At 37.8% G+C, this 21,804-nt stretch overlaps 1 protein-coding gene across 1 annotated transcript; it reads left to right on the top strand.

Moving 5' to 3' along the window:
- The first annotated feature begins 15 nt into the window (after positions 1-15).
- LOC121647167 (anoctamin-2) lies at positions 16-21,292 on the top strand. The gene is made up of 29 exons (XM_041996365.1): positions 16-176; positions 2,102-2,187; positions 3,208-3,377; positions 3,552-3,851; positions 5,683-5,778; positions 5,942-6,114; positions 6,460-6,514; positions 6,629-6,680; positions 6,802-6,857; positions 7,220-7,267; positions 9,305-9,369; positions 9,597-9,731; positions 9,840-10,000; positions 11,192-11,274; positions 11,729-11,740; positions 11,925-11,999; positions 12,105-12,161; positions 12,681-12,755; positions 13,368-13,569; positions 13,857-13,968; positions 14,058-14,115; positions 14,219-14,319; positions 15,572-15,735; positions 15,867-16,019; positions 16,251-16,303; positions 17,156-17,334; positions 17,583-17,688; positions 19,378-19,960; positions 20,079-21,292. Exons 3-29 carry the CDS (start codon positions 3,249-3,251, stop codon positions 20,717-20,719), a joined length of 3,924 nt encoding a protein of 1,307 aa, XP_041852299.1. The 5' UTR covers positions 16-176; positions 2,102-2,187; positions 3,208-3,248; the 3' UTR covers positions 20,720-21,292.
- The last annotated feature ends 512 nt before the right edge of the window (positions 21,293-21,804 follow it).

The following is a 21,804-nucleotide window of genomic DNA, read 5'->3' as shown; positions in this document are numbered from 1 at the left end:
CTCACACCTTCCCTCCATTCCGTATGGAACAGTAAGGGAATTAGCTGTCCTGTTCGCGCGCAATAAGCCAGTGGTTCCGGGAACGCGCGCGGATTGTCCACCATCTCAGACCCTCCGAATGTACAATGTCTTATCAGTGATCTCCCTAAAGAAGAACTGTTCCACCTCGAACACTGGTGAGTTCACTTTTTATTATTATGGTTATTGTTATATATATATATTTTTTTTACTTTCCTTTTATGTTAAGCGCAATTAAACTTCGACCTTCGCCACTCTTACCGTCTTATCTGTGAGCTGTTGTCACCCGGGGTGACGTCAGTTTGCACTTTACCACTCATCTTTAAAAAGGCGGCAGGTGTTCTTTCGCCAGCAGGATAAACAAAGCTCGGCCTGAATAAGCGCATTTTATTTTTTGAATTCTCCGTTGGCTGTGGTGCCGTGCAGCGGGGGTGCAGGGGCTGTTTTCCAGCCGACCATCTGCGTGCGCACAACTGTTGCGCCAGTCAGCATTTAATTAAACGCATATTTAAAGAGTAAACAGCTCGGCAACACTGCCCTGGGAGTGATTAGTCAAAATGGAAATGAATTAATTTCACATACTTTGTGGAATCAATGTTTTTGTGTCAACGTACCATTTCTACAATCGAATGTTGGTGTTTTGGAAAAGTGAAAGTTTGGTGCAAGTCTGATTATACAAAAGCTTTTGCATGATTGTTGTTTTGGTATTTAAAATGAACAAGAAACTGTTATCACTAGTGACGGGCATTCTCTTGTATTTTGGGAGAGCTTTGTTTGTGTTGGCGTGCGGGTGTAGCTGACCCTAACCTCGGTCGTTGACTGCAAGCTTACAGGCCTTTAAGCCCCGCGCCGAGACGCACACACAGGTGCGCGCTTCTATTGTGCTTGACGTTTACAGGAAAGGGGCAATGTTAATATTCTGAAGTAATATGGACATTTAAATAGTAAAATGTCAAACACGCCTAGTAAATGTTGTACATTTTAGTACAAATCTTAGGGATCAAAATGGCGTATCATGGTGTGGAAAAGCAACTGTTCACAAGGAAGAATCTGGACCTTTGGATGAGATCCCAAAAAGTTTATAGATTAAATTGAAACCAAAGTACTTTTGTTCCTGCTAATGATAAAAGGAAATTAAAGAACCCCGAAGTAAGCAAATGTAAAAATGTAAAAATTCCCTACTTTACAGAATCTGCTGTTTATAGTTGGCCTCTCATGCATTAGGCTACAACAGTTTTACAGTCTCCAGGTAAGTTGCACACAATAATGTATTTGGTATCATTTTCAAGTTTGAAATAATGTCTAAAATAAAGATGGTAAATTTAGAAATAGAATTTGCTAAGTGTTCTATTCAGCCTTTGAAACTGATCTGCTCAGATTTGCAGTAATGTAAATGTGCTATAGATAGTTTGTTTTTATCACTTGTCTACATCAACATGAAACACATTTGCATAATGCCCATTTAGTGACTTTGTTGGCAAGCATAGTATAATTAGTTGACCAATCAGCTGACTTGTCAGAGCAAAAGGGGCTTAAAGACACAGGCCCAGACATAGAGCATTTCAAACAGAAGGTAACAAAATAGACCTAAGAATTGTACAGTGTGATAAAATATAATTATAATAACAATGTGTGCTTGTAAATGTTGACATAATGGAATCTGTTTTATAAAAACATTTAACTTAAAGCTCACACTTTAATATATTTATCACAGCCAATGAACTTTGATTTACATTATGCAAATGTTTAGGAATGATACAGAGGGTCACAACAACATGCCGGCAGGTTTTAACAACAGATCTAGATTCCTGAAGTTGAACTTCATTTTCTCAATTTCTGTGTTGGTCCTTGCTAATACTTGGTTAACTGGGATTACCTTGGATAATGGTACATAATATGTGAAAGCAGATTGCCTGTTAAAGATCTTTGTATGTTGTCTGCACACATTTGTTTACATGTCAGATTGCTTTCCCTCATGTGTCAGGTGGGGAGAGCTAGTTTTAAATCTTCTCTAAGATCATTATGTGTTGAATACACCAGGTATTTGCAGTTTTTAGCCTCTTGTTATATCTCTTTATTTAAGGGGCTGACACTGAGTGACATCACTGATAACTCGATGATTTAATCAGCTTCTCACGACAGAGAGCATCAGTGCTGAACACAACAAAAGTTAGTTCTGTTTTATGTTTATTGTTGCACCTTTTAAAATGTTCTTTATGTTATGGTTTCTCAAATATATTTTGTGAATGTTATACATTATGTTAGCTGTTTTGAGATGTTTTTTTTTTGTTTTGTGATTTTTCTTTTCATTGTTTACCATTTGTTGAAATGTATTCATATTTTCAGGTTTGTTCCAGTGTTTTGTCTAATGAGGTTGTACAATACATACTTCAGGTGTACATAAATTATAATTTACTATAACAATAATTACCAGTCACTTAGTAGTTAAAGTCTTATTACTCTTAGCTATAAATTGGAGATATAAAGCTATAGTAATATTGACTATTTCATTGTTATCACAAAAAGTTAGTTTAAAATAACTCCATACTGAAACATCTGATCTTTGCAGTGTGAAAGTTGACCATTTCATCATCACTTACTAATTCATTTCTCAGGGAGCCCAGTGATTAAATTACCCCAACAGATTGTAAACTGTGCTGCCTGGATTTCAGTTTGTGCTTAATCTGAGCCCACAGCTTGAATTGAGAGAACAAACAGAGACAAGACAGCTTAACTTTGGCTGAAATTTAATGTGTCAGTTTAAAACAGATACCACTGTGCCACTGTGTGTTTTCTCACACATGCATGTCTAGATAGATAAAGAGGTAAGCAAATGGAAGTCCATCTCTGTATTTGGGAAAAGTTTGAGGAAAAGTTTTCTTTAATACACGGTTTTCTTCATAATTTTAATCTATAATGAGAGGAAAATTGCATTTTTCATATGATATGCTGTTTGTAAAAATCAGCTAAGTCTTAGTTATATAAAGCTCGTGATATGAAGTAACTGACTTTTAAATAGAACATAGTCCAATAATTGTGGTCTAGTATTGCATACAATAGAACTGAAAAGACATCATTTAAAAAATGGACAATATGAAGGAACGTTTTCTCCTTTAATTCAAAAAAGTTCTTTAGTCTTTACCAGTAATTAAAACTGAGCTCCTATTTTGTTTTTTTGTGTTCTTGCAGAGGGATGAAACGGAAAAGGGTGTATATCCTTCACCACAGCAATGAGTGAGTCATCGTCCTTTCACTCAGCGACACTTGTTACGTTGGCCCGATCTCTGTCGGGGTTAGGACTTGATGCTGCCAATGGAGGACCTGTCATCCTTCCCGACAGTGATGAACCTCCGCCACCGGTATGGGGACCTCACAGTGCTAATTCTAACCTGCAGCAATAGGTCAACCCTTCTCCTAGAGCTAACTGACATTGAATTTAACCATTTAAACAAGTTTTTGTATTATAGTATTTACTAAGATTCATACCTGTGACTCATCTCATATCCAAATAATAACCTGTCTTTGTTTGGTAGGAGTCTGGCATCGAAATAGGACCTGGACTGTTTTTTACTGATGGAAAGAGAAAAGTGGACTATGTTCTTTGCTACAAATACAAAAAAAGACGGGCATCTAAAGCCTGCATCTCCCTTGCTTCCAATGGGAGTATGTCATTGGCAAACCGAACGGAGGCAGAGGCCGAGTCAGGGGAGGCAGGTGCAGCTGCAGGAGATGGAGAGGAGTCAAAGCTGTCTGAGGAGGAGAAGGCCTCGATGAGGGAGGAGTTTGAAGCCGGGCTGCTAGAAGCTGGATTAGAGATTGAGCGTGACAAAGAGGTGTGTGTCTGCTTCTCTCTCTGCACTAATGACAAAATGAGTGTGTGGCGTGATTCCCATGTACTTTACCATATGTGCAAATGTGTATTTTTTTTCCCTGCCAGTGTGTGCATTGATGGTTGTGTGTCTGTGCACAGGCTGGTCTCTGTGTGTAATTTGTAGCTGCTGTTTTGGTTGAGGATTAAAAACACAGGCTCTAAGTAACTTGAGCAAAAAGATTACAGGTCCTTCTTAGAGAGTGATCCAGATTTCAGAAGTGTTTGCTGGCAAAGTATTAAATTTAGTTGTAACTTTTGGACTCATCAAATATATTGGGCAGTTATAAGGATGTGCACTAAGATTATTCTGAATATTTACTGGAATTCTGAGGTGATCAGTCATACATAAACTATAACATCAGAGTTGACTTTTTTATTTATATTTTACTTCAGGTTAATTATTATATTTTAAATGATCATTATCTGTTTCTATTAACGTTCAAATAAGCGTCAAGACAGCAAATCCAAAGGTTCTGTAATAAACTGATGTCACACAAAGAGTGGAAATATTACATTAGCAGGTGAAGTTTGAGTGATTGTATGAACACGCTGCAGTTACAATCTGGAGTTTAGTATAACACAGAGCAGCATTCTCACAAAGTACAATTTACATAAAAGAACACAGAAATGTGAATAATTAATAATCCTAAATTTCCCGACAGGGAATTTTGGGCCAAAGTACTGCAGTGCTGCATGGCAGTATACACAACCTACAACGATGTAAGAACATAAATAAGGCACAGGAAAATGCATAATAAAAGAAAATTAAATCAATATATATGTATATGTCTTCAAACCCTTGAAAGGAAACAATAGGAATATAAAACATAAAAAGAAGCCAGACATGCTATTGAAGATTGAAACCAAATGTACCAAACAAAATGCAAATATTAACAATAACAGCATGACCAAATCAGTGTGTTTCCTTGTTTAGTAGTATGACAAAAATGAGAATAAATGAAAGCTTGAAGCAGGTGATTTTACAGTTGCAGGCTCTGTACTGTCAGCCTCAAGCTAATCGATCAAATTCAGAGAAGAGAACAGGATGTGAAAGAGATTCTCCATGATCCTGTCATGCTAATCAAAAACATGTGAAAACTAACTGTGAGTTCCCTGTTAGTTAATTAATAACTGCTAACCAGATGGTTTTGATAGTACCATAAAAAATATTTATTTTTGGGGAAGTCACTTTGTATAATTTCTGGTAAAACTTTGAAAGTTGAGGAAGTGTTTATTGATTCAAATTTGGGGCACACTGAACAAGCTATCAGTGTTTTTTGAATAATTATACAAGAAATTATAAATTGTAAAAAAAAAAAAAAATCATACAGTGAATAATACCAACAAAATAACTTATGCAGATGTGAATCAAGGATGACCACATGATGGATGAATTGTTTATATGTTTTTTTAAGTAATGACAAACTACAAAGTGTATAAGGATGAGTCACCTGACAGTGCAGACTATATATATTTAAAACAAATTAATCTGTGGGTAATGATTTGTCCATTAATTTGACCCCCGGTGATCACTTTCCTAAACGATTAACTTCAGACAAGCTGAAGAACAGCATAAAATTAACAAAACTCATTGATTATTACTTATTTAGACATAAAATACTGTATTTGCACAGTCCAGGGTATTTATCAAGAAATAGCTAATTAATGAGAGACAATTCAAGACCTTAATGTAGCATGTGTGTGTAAAGACTTCTAGACAGATTATATATTAATTTTGTGCCTGAATTTTAGATTCCTTATCACTCTGTGTAAATGTGTGTGTTTATGTGCAGAAGTCAAATGGCATAGGGTTTATTCGGCTGCACATCCCATGGTCAATACTTAGTTGGGAAGCAGAGCTGCAGAAGATCAAAGTTCCTGTCAAAAAGGTCAGTAGTTGTATTCACTCTGATTGTTGAAATTTTAGCTTTGCACCGCATGCTTTGACCCTCTGGAGATGTTTACTTTGAGCAGAGATGTGGGCAAAGAGCTGTGGAATTTGTCTGAGTAGTTTTGATCAAAGTGTTTGTCATGCACACTTCCTTTGATCAGAAATGCGAATTGCGGAAACGAACGGGCGTTGCTGGAATGTGGGATTCCGTTGTCACCAACCTCAACAAACCTTTTCACCCCGACGTCCCTGACAACGATATCCACAAAGACTCACAGTCACGCGTCCACTTCAAAACCCTTAAGCACCCTTTTATCAGAGACAAACTCCACCTGTGAGTACATAAGCTGGCACATAAACACACAAACACACACACATAGTCAAACAGGAAGTGAAAGAGTATCAGAAACAATCCCTCTTTAGTGGATGCCTTTGGGGAAACACATGGGATTAAGTTCAGCCGTACAGACTGAGATAACAAATTATGCAACATTAGCCAATCGTTTTGAATTTTAATGTAGCTTAGCTGTTTTGTAATAAAGCTCCTGCATCATTAATGCTTTCAGTATTACACTTTTAATGCCCAAATGCAAAATCTAAAATGTATGCGATATGGGGCATATGTCTGCTTCTAATTCTAACATTAATGTTTATGCCTTCTCCCTGTAAATTCCTGCAGATATGACATCAAGTCAACAGCAACTCTATTTGACAATGCAACACGGAGCAGAATAGTGAGTGTACAAGAAATATGATCCAGTCTACTGCTGTTGAAAACATTTTTGTCTGTTTCACATCTGTAAATGAGCCGCGTACAGCTTGTTTTACAATGCTAAATGTACTTCTAGGTTGCAGAAATTATTGCACGCGTTACCTGCACACGTACTTGCCAAACTACTGGTGAGTTTGAATTTGTTTTTATTATATTATACAAATGTTATTTTATTATTTTTTTAGTTTATCTTTTGTCAGTGGTCTTAAAACTGACTGTGGGTTGTACTCCTTGTTTTTGCGTCGTAAGGCATCAGCTCATTACTGGCACGGGGAGTTTATGACTCTGCCTTCTCTCTGCATGATGTGAGTAAAATTGAGATGGTAACTACACTGGAGAGGTCACTACATGGCTCCTTCATTAGCCGATAGTTCTGTTTTTTAATTTAATAAAGCTCCCATATAAATCTTTTTCTAAATTTAGATTAAAATCAAGTTAAGGGAAAAAAATAAAACTAATTTCACACCCTGCTGATGGGTTGTGATGTCTGTGTCATGCTTACACAGATTGCTCCAGGGGGAGCATGACTTAAACAGAATCCCCACCAAAAACAAATGCATACCAGGATAACCGATGCAGGCTGATGACTAAACTGCAGCTATGGTTTTGCATCAGATAAGACTGTTAGTTGGTGTGTCTCATGTAAAAAAATTGTTTTTTCTCTAAGGGGTCATTCACAAGGAGAGGACGGAGAGATCAGCGAAATGACAGACAGGTGAGATAAGTGACCTCAAAGTTTTTAAATAACCAGAAGTACCAACTTGATAGTTACTCCAGATTTTTTGGGGAGCAAAACAGGCTACAGTTTTTTATTCATTACGTTCACTCTGTGGTCAGAACTGATCCTACAAAATAGGGCTGGCCATCATCGTCTACATTGTGTTACAGTAGGTGGCTGGTTTTGATTCAGATTTCTGTAGTCAGGGCTGAACTCCAGACTTATAAAGTTAGCCACATATGAATGAAACTTGTTAGAAATCATCATATATATGCTTTTTCAGAAGGATGTTTCAAACCCTTATCAGTACTTCAATTCCTGATTTTATCCGTTTGTTAAGCTTTTTTTTATATATATTATTGACACCAGATTTTCAAATACATCTCAACTGGTTTGTCTAGCTGAACTGAATGTCTCAAAGTTGGACCAACACATCCACATAATGTGGTTGGGAGTTTAATTACTCCTGCATGTAAACTGTACATCCAGTGGGTCTGAAACAGACCAGAGCCAGCCAATCTGCAGCAGTAATTCTTAGGGAGAATATTTGTCCACACTTGCAACGTATATTAGTCTCAAAATTCAGACTTGAAAGTTCCCAAATGACATTGTTTGGGTTGCCAGTTGTTTTGTGTTGGGTAGTGTTGCATCAAGCAGCATATCACATCATGGGAACCAACACAATGTGTTCTTGAACATGGGCCAAGAGGTTTAACACCACCTACCACCATCCCTTACCTTGTACATGGTACTTTTGTGTTAGTACAGTGGTGACTGAGGATATTATTGCATCCTGAGCATCTGTATTGTGATGCATCAACAGGTGTGAAAATATCATCAGTAGAGCAACAGGAGCTCTATTGTAGGATAACACTTGAGAAAGAAAATTTCATTTTATTTGGCCTAAAAATAACTTTTATAGCAGCAAAGGAGAATAATTCACGTAAGGTCTTTTTTTTCATCCATTTATTGATTTATAATCTCATCTAGTTTTTTTAAAAGAAAACATCCATTTGTGGTCTTACCTTCTTTTAATATGAAGTCCATGCGCCTATCCTGCTCCACAAAAAAAAAAAAAAAAAAGATCTCTCTAAAGAGATAATGGCTTGATCTGTCTTATTCCATCTGTATGTTTATTTTCAATCTTTTCATTTTAGTTTAGATATATAATCCTCCATCTGGGGAGTCAAACGAAGCAGAGCATAAAATAAACGAACCGTTGCGCCACATGACCTGCTTACTTTAGCACGGAAGCAACAAGCACGTGCACCCCCTCAAGGTGTGGCAAAGTTATTTCTGCCGCACTTTATTACTTTTCTACGCTGTTTATTGTCCAATCAGCCAATATAATTGTAACAGACTTACATTTAAAAAAACATTACACAGACTGTAGAAGGTCAAGGTGTAAAATAAATATTTCTGTAAACTTTATATTGGCGACATGCTGAGAAACAAAAACGGGTGCTCGCCAGTGTGTATGGGATCATGCAGGTGAGTTTGGATTAGTCTGTGACATCATGGACCAACTGGGAAAAAATCCCTAACTAGAGAGCTAAGGGGAGTTATCGTCACTTGTCAGTAGAGTCAGACATACTGAATGAACAAATGACTTCAGTGTTTGTATACTGGCACAAAGAGAGAAGACCATTTAGTGGCCTAGTAGAGCCAGAACGGTAGCTTCGCTTCACCATGTATGGAAACCTACTGAAATGTAGTCTGGTGTGAAAGGTTAATTAAGAGATAAAAAGGCCTTTGTTATGAAGTTTGATTTCTGTATATTTAATATATATATATAAAGCCTTGTTAACATGTTCATAAGCCATTTATCTAATTGCTAGCAGCTATACAGTACCATGAATTGAACAAGGAGTCCATTGCTAAGTTTTTCCACATTAGAACTGTAGAGAACCAATGACTGTCTCTACACCACAGTAAAACTGCTAAGGTTTTCATATGTGGTGTTAATCCATTTGTACAAAAAGACTTTATTATCTGTTAAATTATTGTTGTATAATGTGTTCATGTGTCCTACAGCTCCTCCATGAAGAATGGGCAAACTACGGAGTCATGTTCAAATTTCAGCCCGTTGACCTAATCAGGTACTGAACCCACAGTTAATTCTAGCTTTAGTTTGTGACTGCAATGTTTGTCCCATCCACAAACACCAAAAGCAGGCAGCTCAGACAGGATTGCTTCCTCAAATTTTTTATATGATTTTGTGCAGTCAGTGAATAAACATTTAGGATTTAAGTCACTGGTCATACTTCTGTTTAGAAGACTAAAACACAATTTCAGGCAATTAGTTTATGTGCTGTCTCATCTACAGGAAGTACTTTGGAGAACAGATTGGGTTGTATTTTGCCTGGCTGGGTGTTTATACTCAGCTCCTCATCCCTCCATCTGTACTGGGCATCATTGTCTTCCTGTACGGCATATTTACTGTAGATACCAATGTGCCAAGGTAAGCAGGCTGTCCAAAAATAAGCTTGTCTATCAAAAGTGCAGTGAGATATTGCCTTGAGATAAGCAACATTATTTTCACTGTGTTGTTCTCATACTTTTGTTTCAGTCAGGAGACATGTGATGACAACCTGAACATCACAATGTGTCCACTGTGTGATGCAGTGTGTGACTATTGGCATTTGAGTACGGTGTGCTCACTGGCTCGAGCTTCATACCTGTTTGACAATGGAGCTACTGTCCTCTTTGCCATTTTCATGTCACTGTGGGGTAACTACACTAATTCACCTTCCAGAAAACATCACACCAAGTACAATGTATTTCAAGAGACTTAATCTCATATAGTGTAAGGAAGACTCACCCTCACATTTGCATATTTTTTCATCACCCTGCTCTTTACCAAGATAGAATATACAGACGAAATTAAGAAAAAGAGCACCTGAAGAGAAAATAAACTTTTGTAGCATGTTTTAAAATGACAAGAAGCTGAGCCAAATTTATATATTTACATTTGCTATAATAGTAAACCAGAATAAGAAAACAAAGAATTGAAATATCTCATAACAATCAAACTAAGGTTTATGTGATGAAGAAAATTAATTCCTAAAGAGAGACAGGATTTAAATAGAAAAAAGGAATACAATTATAAATATGGCAGCTGGGTTGGAGCAACATAAAACTGTCATGTGTGAGAAACATGTCAACAGCAGGGCTGTAGTCCTGCACGCACAGGCAGCATTCTTGTTGTCTGAAGAAAGAGGTTGTTTTCAAATCCGTGCAACCCGGATTACAAATCCTGACAGCATGCTTTATAAGCAGAGAGTGAGGATTTACACCCAGCTCTTTTTTTCCCCCCAAAGTGACCCTAGGTCAGCCGGTTAGAAAACAGACGTACTTACTCTGACAAGATCTCCAACCATTCTGTACTCAGAGCTGGTTGCAAACTTCCTCAGTTCAGTTACACACATGTAAAATGTTTTTGTTACATCGCTCTGCAGCAGTAATTTTATAATGCTGTGATGATTGGCTAGTCCTGCCTTTGGAAAAGGTTTCCTAACAGCAGTGGCAAAAAATGTACTCATCCAAGGTATTACTGTCAGAATTATGTAATTCCATTCAGTATATGGGTTCTTGTTTACGTTCTAGTGCCAGGCACAGTGTGAAATCCAACTTTAGTCCCATATTAGTACTGCAAATAAAGAGCTTTACAGTGTTTTGGCTGGCTTGTGATGAGAAAGATGCTTGGATGGATTAATCAGATGCCTCAGATAATACATAATATGTTAGAACAGTGTTACTATGAGAGCTTTAACATTAAACCTTACATGTAGGCTAACTTACTGAAAAAATCCTTCACTAAAAATGACTTTCCCCAGCAGCAAAAAGTTATTTAAAAGTCTAAGTTGTGCTTCTTTTTTATGCAAGTGGTTTCTGAGAGATTCCTTGTGTGTTGTGTTGTAGCTGCTTGCTTCCTTGAGCACTGGAAGAGACGACAGATGTGTCTGAAACATAGCTGGGACCTGACAAGCTTGGAGGATGAGGAGGTATTAAAACAGATTCAATAATGCCATGTGTTCATTATCTGAGAATAAACACTATCAGGGCCTTTCCGTTATTTTCCTTATCGCGTTAAATGAGAATTAATCATTTTTACATGTCTTTTTTACAATCTATTTTTTACAAGAGGTCGGTCATGAGTCATAACCTTATGACCCACGTGAACCACAATGACAATCATTGGATCTTTCGGAAGACCGTCGTTTGTCTGTGACCTATGAACTAGCTTTGACAGAAGGAAATTCTCGTGGCCAGCCATGTATACATGTATTAACCCTGTGAAGGGATGTAATGGGATTGGCCCTGGTCTTTAAAGGGCACTTGCTGGATAAGATGATGCAGCAGGGTCTCAGCACAAACAGTCCCAGCCTTACGCAGCTTTGTTTCTGTTGTCCCCTCTTTCCTCTGTCTGTCATGTATGTCTCTTTCTGCTGCCTGAAGGAGCGAGTCCAGGTGGGAAAGTTTCTATACAGGTTTAATTTTGTTGATATGCAGATATTTTTGGGAGGTGTTCATTGGATAAGATTTTAAATAAATACAAAGATACTATATATAATTTTTGATGTAGCACATATAATTTCCAACATTCTGGTACATGTATTTTAAAGTAATGTGTTTATGTGTGTGCGGACTGCAGGATGAACTGAGGCCTGAATATGAAGAAGCACTTCAGGAGAAAAAAGCTAAGGCGAAAGCAAAGGCTAAAAAGAGGGTAAAATATATTAACATCGGTTCTGTTTTTAGGTTAAACTTAGTTATTTGTGAATACGTAGACAAATTGTATTTTCTTTCACACTGTTTCTACTTTGTGTTTTAGCTGACTCAAGCTGGAGATGGTGTAGATGGAGAAACAGACCAGATGCTGGGCTCCCAGGTATCACTGCACTGCTCTCAAATGTAAATTATGTGGGCTGAGCTCCTGGTGGGGGTCATCAGTCTGCCAATGTTATTAATGTTATTGACATAAATTTGGTTATAAAAGCAAATATCACAGCTTATCTGTCCTAGTTGTTCAGAGATAACAAAGTATATATATATATATATATATATATATATATATGAATAACACCCCCCCACCCCACTCCCCCCACCCCACCCCCCCACTTCACCCACAGTGTGTGGTTGAGTCCAAAGCAGCTTACCTGCCTGAGATTAGCCCAGATTACCGATGGAGACAGAAAGAGGAGGAGGGAGAGTAAGAAGGGGAGGAGATTTCTGTCCTTTCAGATGGCAAACATGCACCTGCCACTCTGTTAACACAGTGTGTGTGTGTGTGTGTGTGTGCAGAACATGTGCTCAGCATTACAGCTCATCACACAGAGCAGTGCACTGAAATCTATGTTTGTTTACTTTTTTCTGTGTACCACAATAACATGCATGTTTGTCTTGACAGCAAGAGCCAGAGTCACTGGACATTGAGGATCACCTGTCAGGTTATATCATCAATGTGTCCACATTGCTGCTGCTGGTACTGCATTCAAGCTTACTCCATTTTCTCACTTTCAGTTATTCCACTGGCCTTTTTGTTAATCCCCCTGTTAATCAACGAGATCAAGCAGATTACCAGTTAGAGGGATTATTATTGTGCTTTTTTAAAATACATCATTAGCATCATAGTATAATTGCCAAAGTCATATTTTAGTTAAATTGTAATATCTGTCTAACTGTACTCTCCTAATATTGCTGATTGTGCATCATTGCTTATAAAACCATAAAGTATGACTTAGGCAATTATGCTATGATGCTAATGAGATGAGGGGAATGTTTTCAGCTCTCATAATCTTTGTTAATTTATAGACAGAACATTTGCAAGTTCTCCAAATTCATCCATTCATTTAACTTTAATCTACAATTTCAAAATTAGTGACCCTAAATCATCAATTACTATTATTAAAGACACATTAAACAAAAATAAGACATACATGCTAAAAATTAAATAAATGAACAGTGAACAGTAAGAACTATGTTTATATTGTCAAAGTGCAATATTAAACTGTACAGTGATCATCATGGTATTACCCTCTGTAATCTTAACAGTGAACTTTTTCTTGTTGCTTCCATGTACTTTTTGTGTGTCCAGATCTTCGTTACCTTCTCAGCGGTGTTTGGGGTGGTAGTTTATCGTATCTGCATGTTAAGTGTGTGGTCCATGAACCCTGATCCAGAAGCCAAAGCTAGTGTGAGGATGACGGTCACCACTACGGGAATCATCCTCAACATGCTGGTCGTTCTGGTGTTGGAGGAGGTCTATGGAGCGATCGCTGTGTGGCTGACTGAGCTTGGTACTCTATTTGATACTGTGACAAATCAAAGTATTATAAAAGGAATGCAGATGATTCAAAATTTAATTTAATATTGTTATTTTTAGGGATTTTTTTATGGGACAAATGTTGAAATTACCATTGTCGTGTCCGATATGTTATTTTATGTATAATAGTCACCACATACAGTAGGAATTCATGAGTCATTAATCAGTTTGTCAATCACAATTTTTGAGTAAAATGATAAATTATGAAAGTGTCCAACCTGCACTGATGATGCATTTACAGTTGTGTCCTCTTTTCAACAGAACTTCCTAAGACAGAAGAAGAGTTTGAAGAGAGGCTAATCTTCAAGTCGTTCTTCCTTAAATCCATGAACGCCTTTGCACCAATTTTCTATGTTGCCTTCTTCAAGGGCAGGTACATATTTTTTTTAATCTTCTGCACAGTTTCTTCTGTTGTCCATCTTCATTTTTTTTATCATGTGACATGGTTGTTTATTTATACAGATTTGTTGGGCGGCCTGGGGACTATGTCTATGTCTTTGGAGACTATCGCATGGAGGAGGTAAGTGCAACTTCACATAATGCTGATTATTGTGTTTGTCCACTTCTATGTAAGGTAAATAAGCATCTTCATTTGAAACAAATGTGTGTTTTTCATTCCACAGTGTGCTCCTCCAGGCTGCCTCATTGAATTGTGCATCCAGCTCAGCATGATTATGCTCGGAAAGCAGCTCATTCAAAACAATGTGTTTGAGGTTCTCATCCCGTACGTATTGATTAACTGAAGATAAAACAAGAATGACTCCGCAAAAGTTGAAAAAGAAATGTTATTGTACTGAAAAGTGTATTTATTTTTAATTTGAGATCAAACCATGGAATTTTAACAATGTGGGGACAGTGGCATGCTTTAGACCAGGAGTAGCCAACGTTGGTCCTCGAGGGCACCAATCCGGCAGGTTATCCAGATTTCCCTGCTCCAGCACACCTGACTCAAATTAAATGGATCCAACAGCCTATCTCCACAATGACTCGTTAGTTTAAGTCAGGTGTGTTGGGGCACGGAAATCTGGAAAACCTGCCCGATTGGTGCCCTCGAGGACCAACGTTGGCTACCCCTGCTTTAGACTGTGCTGCACTACCGCTTCTTTCTTCTGACAGCATTTCATAGGGATTTGAGAACAGAGGAGAACCATTGCTGTAAATTTGAAAGTGATATGTTTTTCGATTTTTACTTTGTGTAGGTTATCAGCTGCACTACAGTTCTGAGCCTTCTTTATCACGTTTTTGGTTTCAAACTGCAAATCCAATAGACAGAAGATGATGGTTGCATATTCTAATGTATATGGGGCTGTAAACCTAAAATTACTTTTCATAAAGCTCTGATATGAGTGCAGACACATCCAATTACTTAAGTGTTTTGTTCATGACATGACAGTGATTGAACTTTTTTTTTTCTCAGATAAATTCAACACATACTAGTGATCTTTCAGAGTTTGACTTGTCTTTGATTGTGAACAAGGGATTTCATGCAACTGGTGCTGACTTTTTTCATCCAGTGTTCTGAAAGGCTCATCCTTCTCTGGGATGCTCTTTTAATGCAGATCATCTTACTGATCTTTTGCTTATTCACCTAAGTAGTTATGAAATTTTACATCAGGTGTGTATTTTTAGCCTTACACAACCCTTTTGCTATTTTGCTGCCACTGTCCCATCTCCTTTGAGGCGTGTTTGCAGAATCAAACTAAAGAAAAATGCAAGTTTTAAAATCAGCTGCATTTCTGAGCCTTTATTTTTCAAATGATGCCTCTTACTTTATACTATTATTAGTACTTTCTGCTGCCTTCATATGCTGCTTGTGTCCAGGTTTCACCACTAGGTGTATAAGAAAAGTAATTTAAATATCAGGTTGATTCTGTTTTGATTTACATTTTACTCATCACAACTTCTATTGAAACTAAAATGTATTTGCATCATTAACCTATTTTATATTTTCTTAAATTTGTGTTTTCATTGTTTAGTAAACTGAAGAAAATGTACAGAACAATTCAGGAACAAAAAGGAAAGAAAAGAGCAGCAGAGGATGAGGACAACGCAGCAGAAGAAAAGCGACCAAAACAACAGTTTGACAAAGATTTTGCTCTTGAACCGTTCGAAGGAGTCAGCTCAGAGTACATGGAAATGAGTGAGTCTTCTCTTGACTCTTCTTATTTGTTTAGTTATTCCTATTCACATTTAATTTTTATACTTTTTTATTCATCCATGCAGATGCATGAAGCAATCTAATTATGTGTGCATGTTGTTTTATGTAAACAGTAATCCAGTACGGATTTGTGTCGCTGTTTGTGGCTTCCTTCCCACTTGCACCTGCATTTGCTCTACTCAACAATGTCATTGAGATCCGCCTCGATGCTGCAAAATTTGTCACTGAGGTCCGGCGTCCTGATGCCGTGAGGTGTAAAGATATAGGTACAGATCTTTCAAGAGAACATGTCTAGTCTGTCAGTTTCTGTGTGGCTGTGAAAAATCTATCCTGAAACTTTTAATCACTTTCATTTTCTTTACTCCACTCTGACCCTCCATTTCCTTTCCTTTACATAAATACACAAACATTTATTCACAAACACACAAACACACACATACGGATGGACACTCTTCCTTTTCCCTCTTTGTCTTTTTTCATGCACATGCTGTCTCCAGGGATTTGGTACAACATTCTCTGTGGAATCAGCAAGTTTTCTGTCATTACCAATGTAAGTGTGCATGTGTGTGTTGGTTTACCTCTTTTCTGTGTGCATCCTTTAATCAGAAATGTTTCCACTTCAATGAATGTCACTTTACTTGTAACTTAGAACTTCTGCCTTTTAGATTTTTGTGTTACCTGAAAAGAAAAGAAGAAAAAAAAACAATTCAAGCAGAAAATCTTTAGAATTTTATTTTTTTGTGATTTTTCACAAATTTTCTTTGTTCCTATGTTTTGGGCTATGTTAAAAATTTATGTTTAAAACTACTATGCAAAGGCATTGTTGCATTTGTATTTATGACATGGGGTGACAAATTAAAGGAAAAAACCTAATCACTTAACAGACGGGATCTGACTGTTGTGCAGATGTTATCATTATCATTATCATGAGGTTTGCTGAGTATGATAGAAATAATGTGGTCACATATCAGACTAATTCCACACCAAAAGGAGTCTTGAATAAAATGTTTAGTGCATATTTTCTAGTCAAAATACCTCAGTGAAGTAATATCTATTTGGACATTGTTATTCCCATTTAAGCTGACTTGGACCACATTGCAGCACAATACCAAATTAGATGTATGTTTCTTACTTAATTTTTATCACCCAAATTTAGCTGTGACATGTGAACCACATGTATGTTGTGTCTACGATAATCAGGCTCAAGAATTAAACATTGAAGTGGTGACTTTAGTGTCTTCATTAGCACAGCTGTGTATGGAAGGTTACTGTTTAATATTACTTACAGATTATGTTTGTAGAAAGAAGTTACCAATACAGTTGGATTTAATAGATCTAAGGGATATGTCAGCATTAATCAAGATGTATTTAGTGAAATTTTATCCCTTGTTTGTCACTTTAGGCATTCGTCATCTCCTTCACATCAGAATTCGTTCCGCGAATGGTTTACCAGTACATGTACAGTGCAAATGGCACCATGAACGGCTACACAGAGCATTCGTTGTCTTACTTCAATGTCAGCAACTTCCCTCTTGGCACGGGACCAAACACCACGCTCATCAAAGGAGTGACCATGTGCAGGTCAGACTGACTCTCCTTACCTTGACCTACCTGGATCTTCCTTTAAATCCTTTAGCCAGGAGCTTAACTCTTCCTCTATGGTAAATTGTGTAATGGATTACAGGTCTTTCTAAAGGAAAACCTACCATCAACAGATTTCCTTTTCTTTTTTATTTCTTTTTTTAATTATTTTTTTTTTTTTTTAGCCATATATGTCATGCTGATATATCTTCTTCCTTGCTTATCCTAACAGTCTCTGGGTTTTTCAGGTATAAGGACTACAGAGATCCACCATGGGGACCAGATGCTTACACCTTCTCCAAACAGTACTGGTCTGTCCTGGCTGCGAAACTGGCCTTTGTAATATTTTTCCAGGTATCAAATTATTATTTGGAAAAAAGGTTATGCTGATTTTAGTATACAAGAATGCTATCTAAACATTTAAGTCCCCCTCTCCCCCAGGGTCAGAGATGCTTTTCAACCTATTAAAGTATTTTCATGAGTGGCAGCCAAGTTATTTTTAATGTCAACAAAAAACCTGTCAGCAAAGAAAATCTTTTTAAAAAAATATTTCTTCTCATCTTAATATTAAAGTGTTAAATATTCGCCACAATAGCAAATTAAAAACAAGTTTCTGTTTTTTTAAATCAAACTTTGATTAAAATAATGATAGTTAAGAAAATGTAGCCAAATATTTCAGTCTTTGTGTCTTTGTTTTATTAGATTTTCCTTCTCCATCATGTGATTTTCAAAAAATACCAGCACATGTCTCTTAGTTCAACCCCATTTCCAAAGTGTTGTGACACTGTGAAATGTAAATAAAAACACAAAGTAAGCAATGCTAAAGTAAGTGGTGCTAAAACAAGAAACAGCTGGAGGAACATGCTGTATCTTATCACATAATAACAGGTCAGTAACATGACTGGATATAATAAATAAAAAAAGAGAGAGAAAAAAAGAAAAGGGACATGGCTGAATAATTTTATTGGATGTTGGTCATTGTTTGGCTCCCTGGCAGCGCTGTTAAAAAACAGAGATGACTCTGTTATGGAAATTCCTGCTTCCACACATCCACAAATTACTGCCTGTGAAACAAAGTTCACTGTGCCATGCAAAGAAAAATAAAATATGTGAACATGATTCAAGAACGGCATTGTGTTTGGATCAAAGCACATTTAAAATGCACTGAGGCAAAGTGGAAAACTGTTCTGTGGTCTGATGAATTGAAACTCAAAATACGTTTTAAGATGGACATCGTGTCACTAAAAAGGAGAGTCTTGTTATCAAAGCTAATTCAAAAGACTGCATCTCTGGTGATATGGGCCTGCATTAATTGCTATGGAGCTGGCAATTTGCACATCTGCTTGTCATTATTTACTATTTAAACAGCATCACAACTTTTTTTTTAGTATTTGATTTTGAATTCATCTTAACCATTTTACCATAAAGACCTAATTGGAAGATAGCTGCACTGATGGATGTCTTTCTATAAGCTTCTCTCATCTTAACTCTGAAACTCATTCAGTGGCCACTGGGTTGTTGGATTCCTGATCAAACCACTTATCTGTGATTACCTAGTTATGCTGCACAGATCTGTCAAACATATTTTCAATATTTATTGGTCTGAACACCTCCAGGTGGCAGTGGATTTTTATTACTACTAATTCCATGATATGTAATATAATAGATGAGGAGATATGCAACAATGCAGCTCTTCCTCCTCTAATATGAGCTGATACCGACTGATGTGAATGCATGTTTTTCTCCATCATGCTCTTTGTGAAACTGCAAAGAGTTTCATATAAACTTTGTTCATATTGATATGAAAATATTAGATTAGAGAGGATGAAATATTTCAATATTCTGAGTCTTCATCTTGAAAAATTGGACGGTCAGTTTATTAGGTTCAGATTTACCCTAAAACCAATCCAGCAGAGTGGTTTATCCCAACATGTTAGAATAGCACTGACTATTTACATGTCCCACTAATTAAGCCAAGTGCTTTTAATCATACTCTTAAACGTGTTATTTTTAACAACCCCCCCCCCCTTTTTTTCCCAACAGAACCTTGCCATGTTCCTCAGTATGCTGGTTGCATGGATGATCCCAGATGTGCCACGATCCCTCCGGGAACAGCTGAAAAAAGAGAACATGGCTTTGATGGAGTTTTTGCTTAATCAAGATCAAGAAGCATGTGCCAAAACTCACTCCCCAAAACGGTCAATCTCCTGCTTCCCAACCGACATAGACATTGTGGTGGAGGCCCCATCAGAAGAGGAAGAGGTGCACCAAGTGGAGGAGGAGGAGGAAGAAGTGAGGGTTGAAATTAATCTGAATGAGCCGAGAGGGATTGATGACAGCGATCCAGAGGTTGAGAAGTCAGTCAAAGAAGTTGAAGATGATGTGGAAAAAGAGCGAGGAGATGAAGGAGGGGATGAAAGTGGAGAGTCTGAAGACAAGGAAAAGGGAAAGGATGGAGAGATAGAGGAAAAAGATGGAAGAGGGGACAATGAGGAGGAGGAAGGAAAAGAAAAAGAGGGAAAAGGAAAAGAAAAAGAAGATGAAAATGAATGTGACGCAAAGACAGCTGAAGAGGAGAATTTTACTGTAGATCTGGACTCTTTCATGAGTGAGATCGGCATGTTAGGTGAGGAAACAAACTTTCAGTGTGTTCTTGTATATCTCACTAGTTTTAAGATCACTGTTGGTGCCAAATAAGGTCTTGCTTGAGTCTTATGTGTATTTCTTTTCTGTTTATCATGCAGATGAAGAGCCCTTGTCAAGCAAACCTGAGCTTCTCCGCTCAGACTCCAAGAAAGACAAGGAAACTCCATCACATCCATCATCTCACCGGGGCTCATTGCAGAGCCTGAAGAGTTCTAGAACAGAAATCACAACATCAGACGTTGAAACAAGGATCTTTTCATTAATTGCTCCTCCTCCCAAAGACCCAGGATCAAGGGTGAAGTCCCGCTGTTCCACCCTGCCTTCCCGCCACAAAGGGGCTGAGGCTTGTTACAGCCTGCCACGGCCCAGCCACTCCACCAGCCTCACACGGTTCCAGCAGCAGGCCGCTCTCATTCCCCTTGTTCCCCTGGCCTTTACCCCATCTGCATCACCTAATCCATTCTCTCCCCCACACACATCTGTGTCACCATCATCTTCACAGCCACCATTGGCCCAACAGCCCCAAGCCTCAAGTGAACTTTTTGTGCTAAAAGGCCCTCCTCCTCAGCTGCCGCGCTCCAGGGGCAAAGCCCGGTGCTCCACCCTGCCTCCACGACAAAGAGCACCTGATCCAGAGGAGCCCTCTACAAAGCCTAGCCATTCTACCAGCTTTACAAAGCTCGGAGACCGCATCCCACCTTCACCCAGTGAACTGAAACGTAACAACACACCAGTATGAGGAGGGCTGCAGGGCAAGAGGGAGAGGCAGAGGGTTGGGGGAGGACTATAAAGATTAGCCTCTCTTGTTTGTGCCTGGGGCTTCATCCCTCCTGTCCTCCTTATCTGCATATACGTGGTCTAAAAAGAGACCATCCAGATCAAATGGACATCCTTTGTAATCATCACACTTACACACCTATTTATACCAATATTTATACTACTTAGTGTTGGAGGCTGGACAGTTCAGAAAAAGACTGACTCTGAAACTCTTTGCCATGAACAGTGAAGAAAACACTTTGATTATTTTTACTTCATTTCTGTTTTTGAGAGGCTTTGTTCTTTTTGTGTGTTGGTTTGTTTTCTTTTTTTCCCACAGCCAGATCTCAATAGCCACTGCTCTTCTGTTATTTATTTATTTATTTATTTTTTTAAACATTATTGTTCTTATACATGCAGCAGTGCTGCCATGTAGACAAGAGGAAAGTGATAACATCACAGCTAGAATGAACAGTTATGCTTGTAGTTTGATTGTTTATTTTTAGAGGTTTTGATATATATAAAATTTAAAATTCCAATAAAACAACCACATATTTTTATGTCTTTTTTCTTTCTGAGCTCACTGAAGTTTTGACATTTGTTGATTTACCAAAGAGGTCACAAACCATATCACATATTTATACAGTTAAAGACAGCATCCATATGAATAACATGCCAAAGGCAGACTGTCTAGGGAGATGGAAACAGCATTTAAACTGATACTGTACACCTGTTCGTTGTCTCTGTTGCCCCCATCTGGTGCATGGTGAAACAAAGAAATCATTCAGTGCTCTGTACTTTGATGAGTTGCTTTGATTCTGTATCCCACTGAAACTTAATTTTTATTGCTCTCTTGCATAGTCATAAAAAAAGGACCAGACAACTGCAACTAATGACTGTAAATTCTTTGTTCCCCACAGAAAACAGAAAGGAGATAGTTTGCCAAGCCCACTGCTACTTTATCTATTGATACGTTTGTTATTAACTTAGGTCTATCTCTGCAGAGTGATGTTTCACTCTTTGTGTGTTCCTCTTTCTTGCCGGGCTCCTCCTTCTCTGCCCCACCAG

The sequence above is a fragment of the Melanotaenia boesemani genome, chromosome 10, assembly GCF_017639745.1.
Source record: "Melanotaenia boesemani isolate fMelBoe1 chromosome 10, fMelBoe1.pri, whole genome shotgun sequence".
Lineage (NCBI taxonomy): Eukaryota > Metazoa > Chordata > Actinopteri > Atheriniformes > Melanotaeniidae > Melanotaenia > Melanotaenia boesemani.
This window is presented reverse-complemented; position numbering and strand designations above follow the sequence as displayed.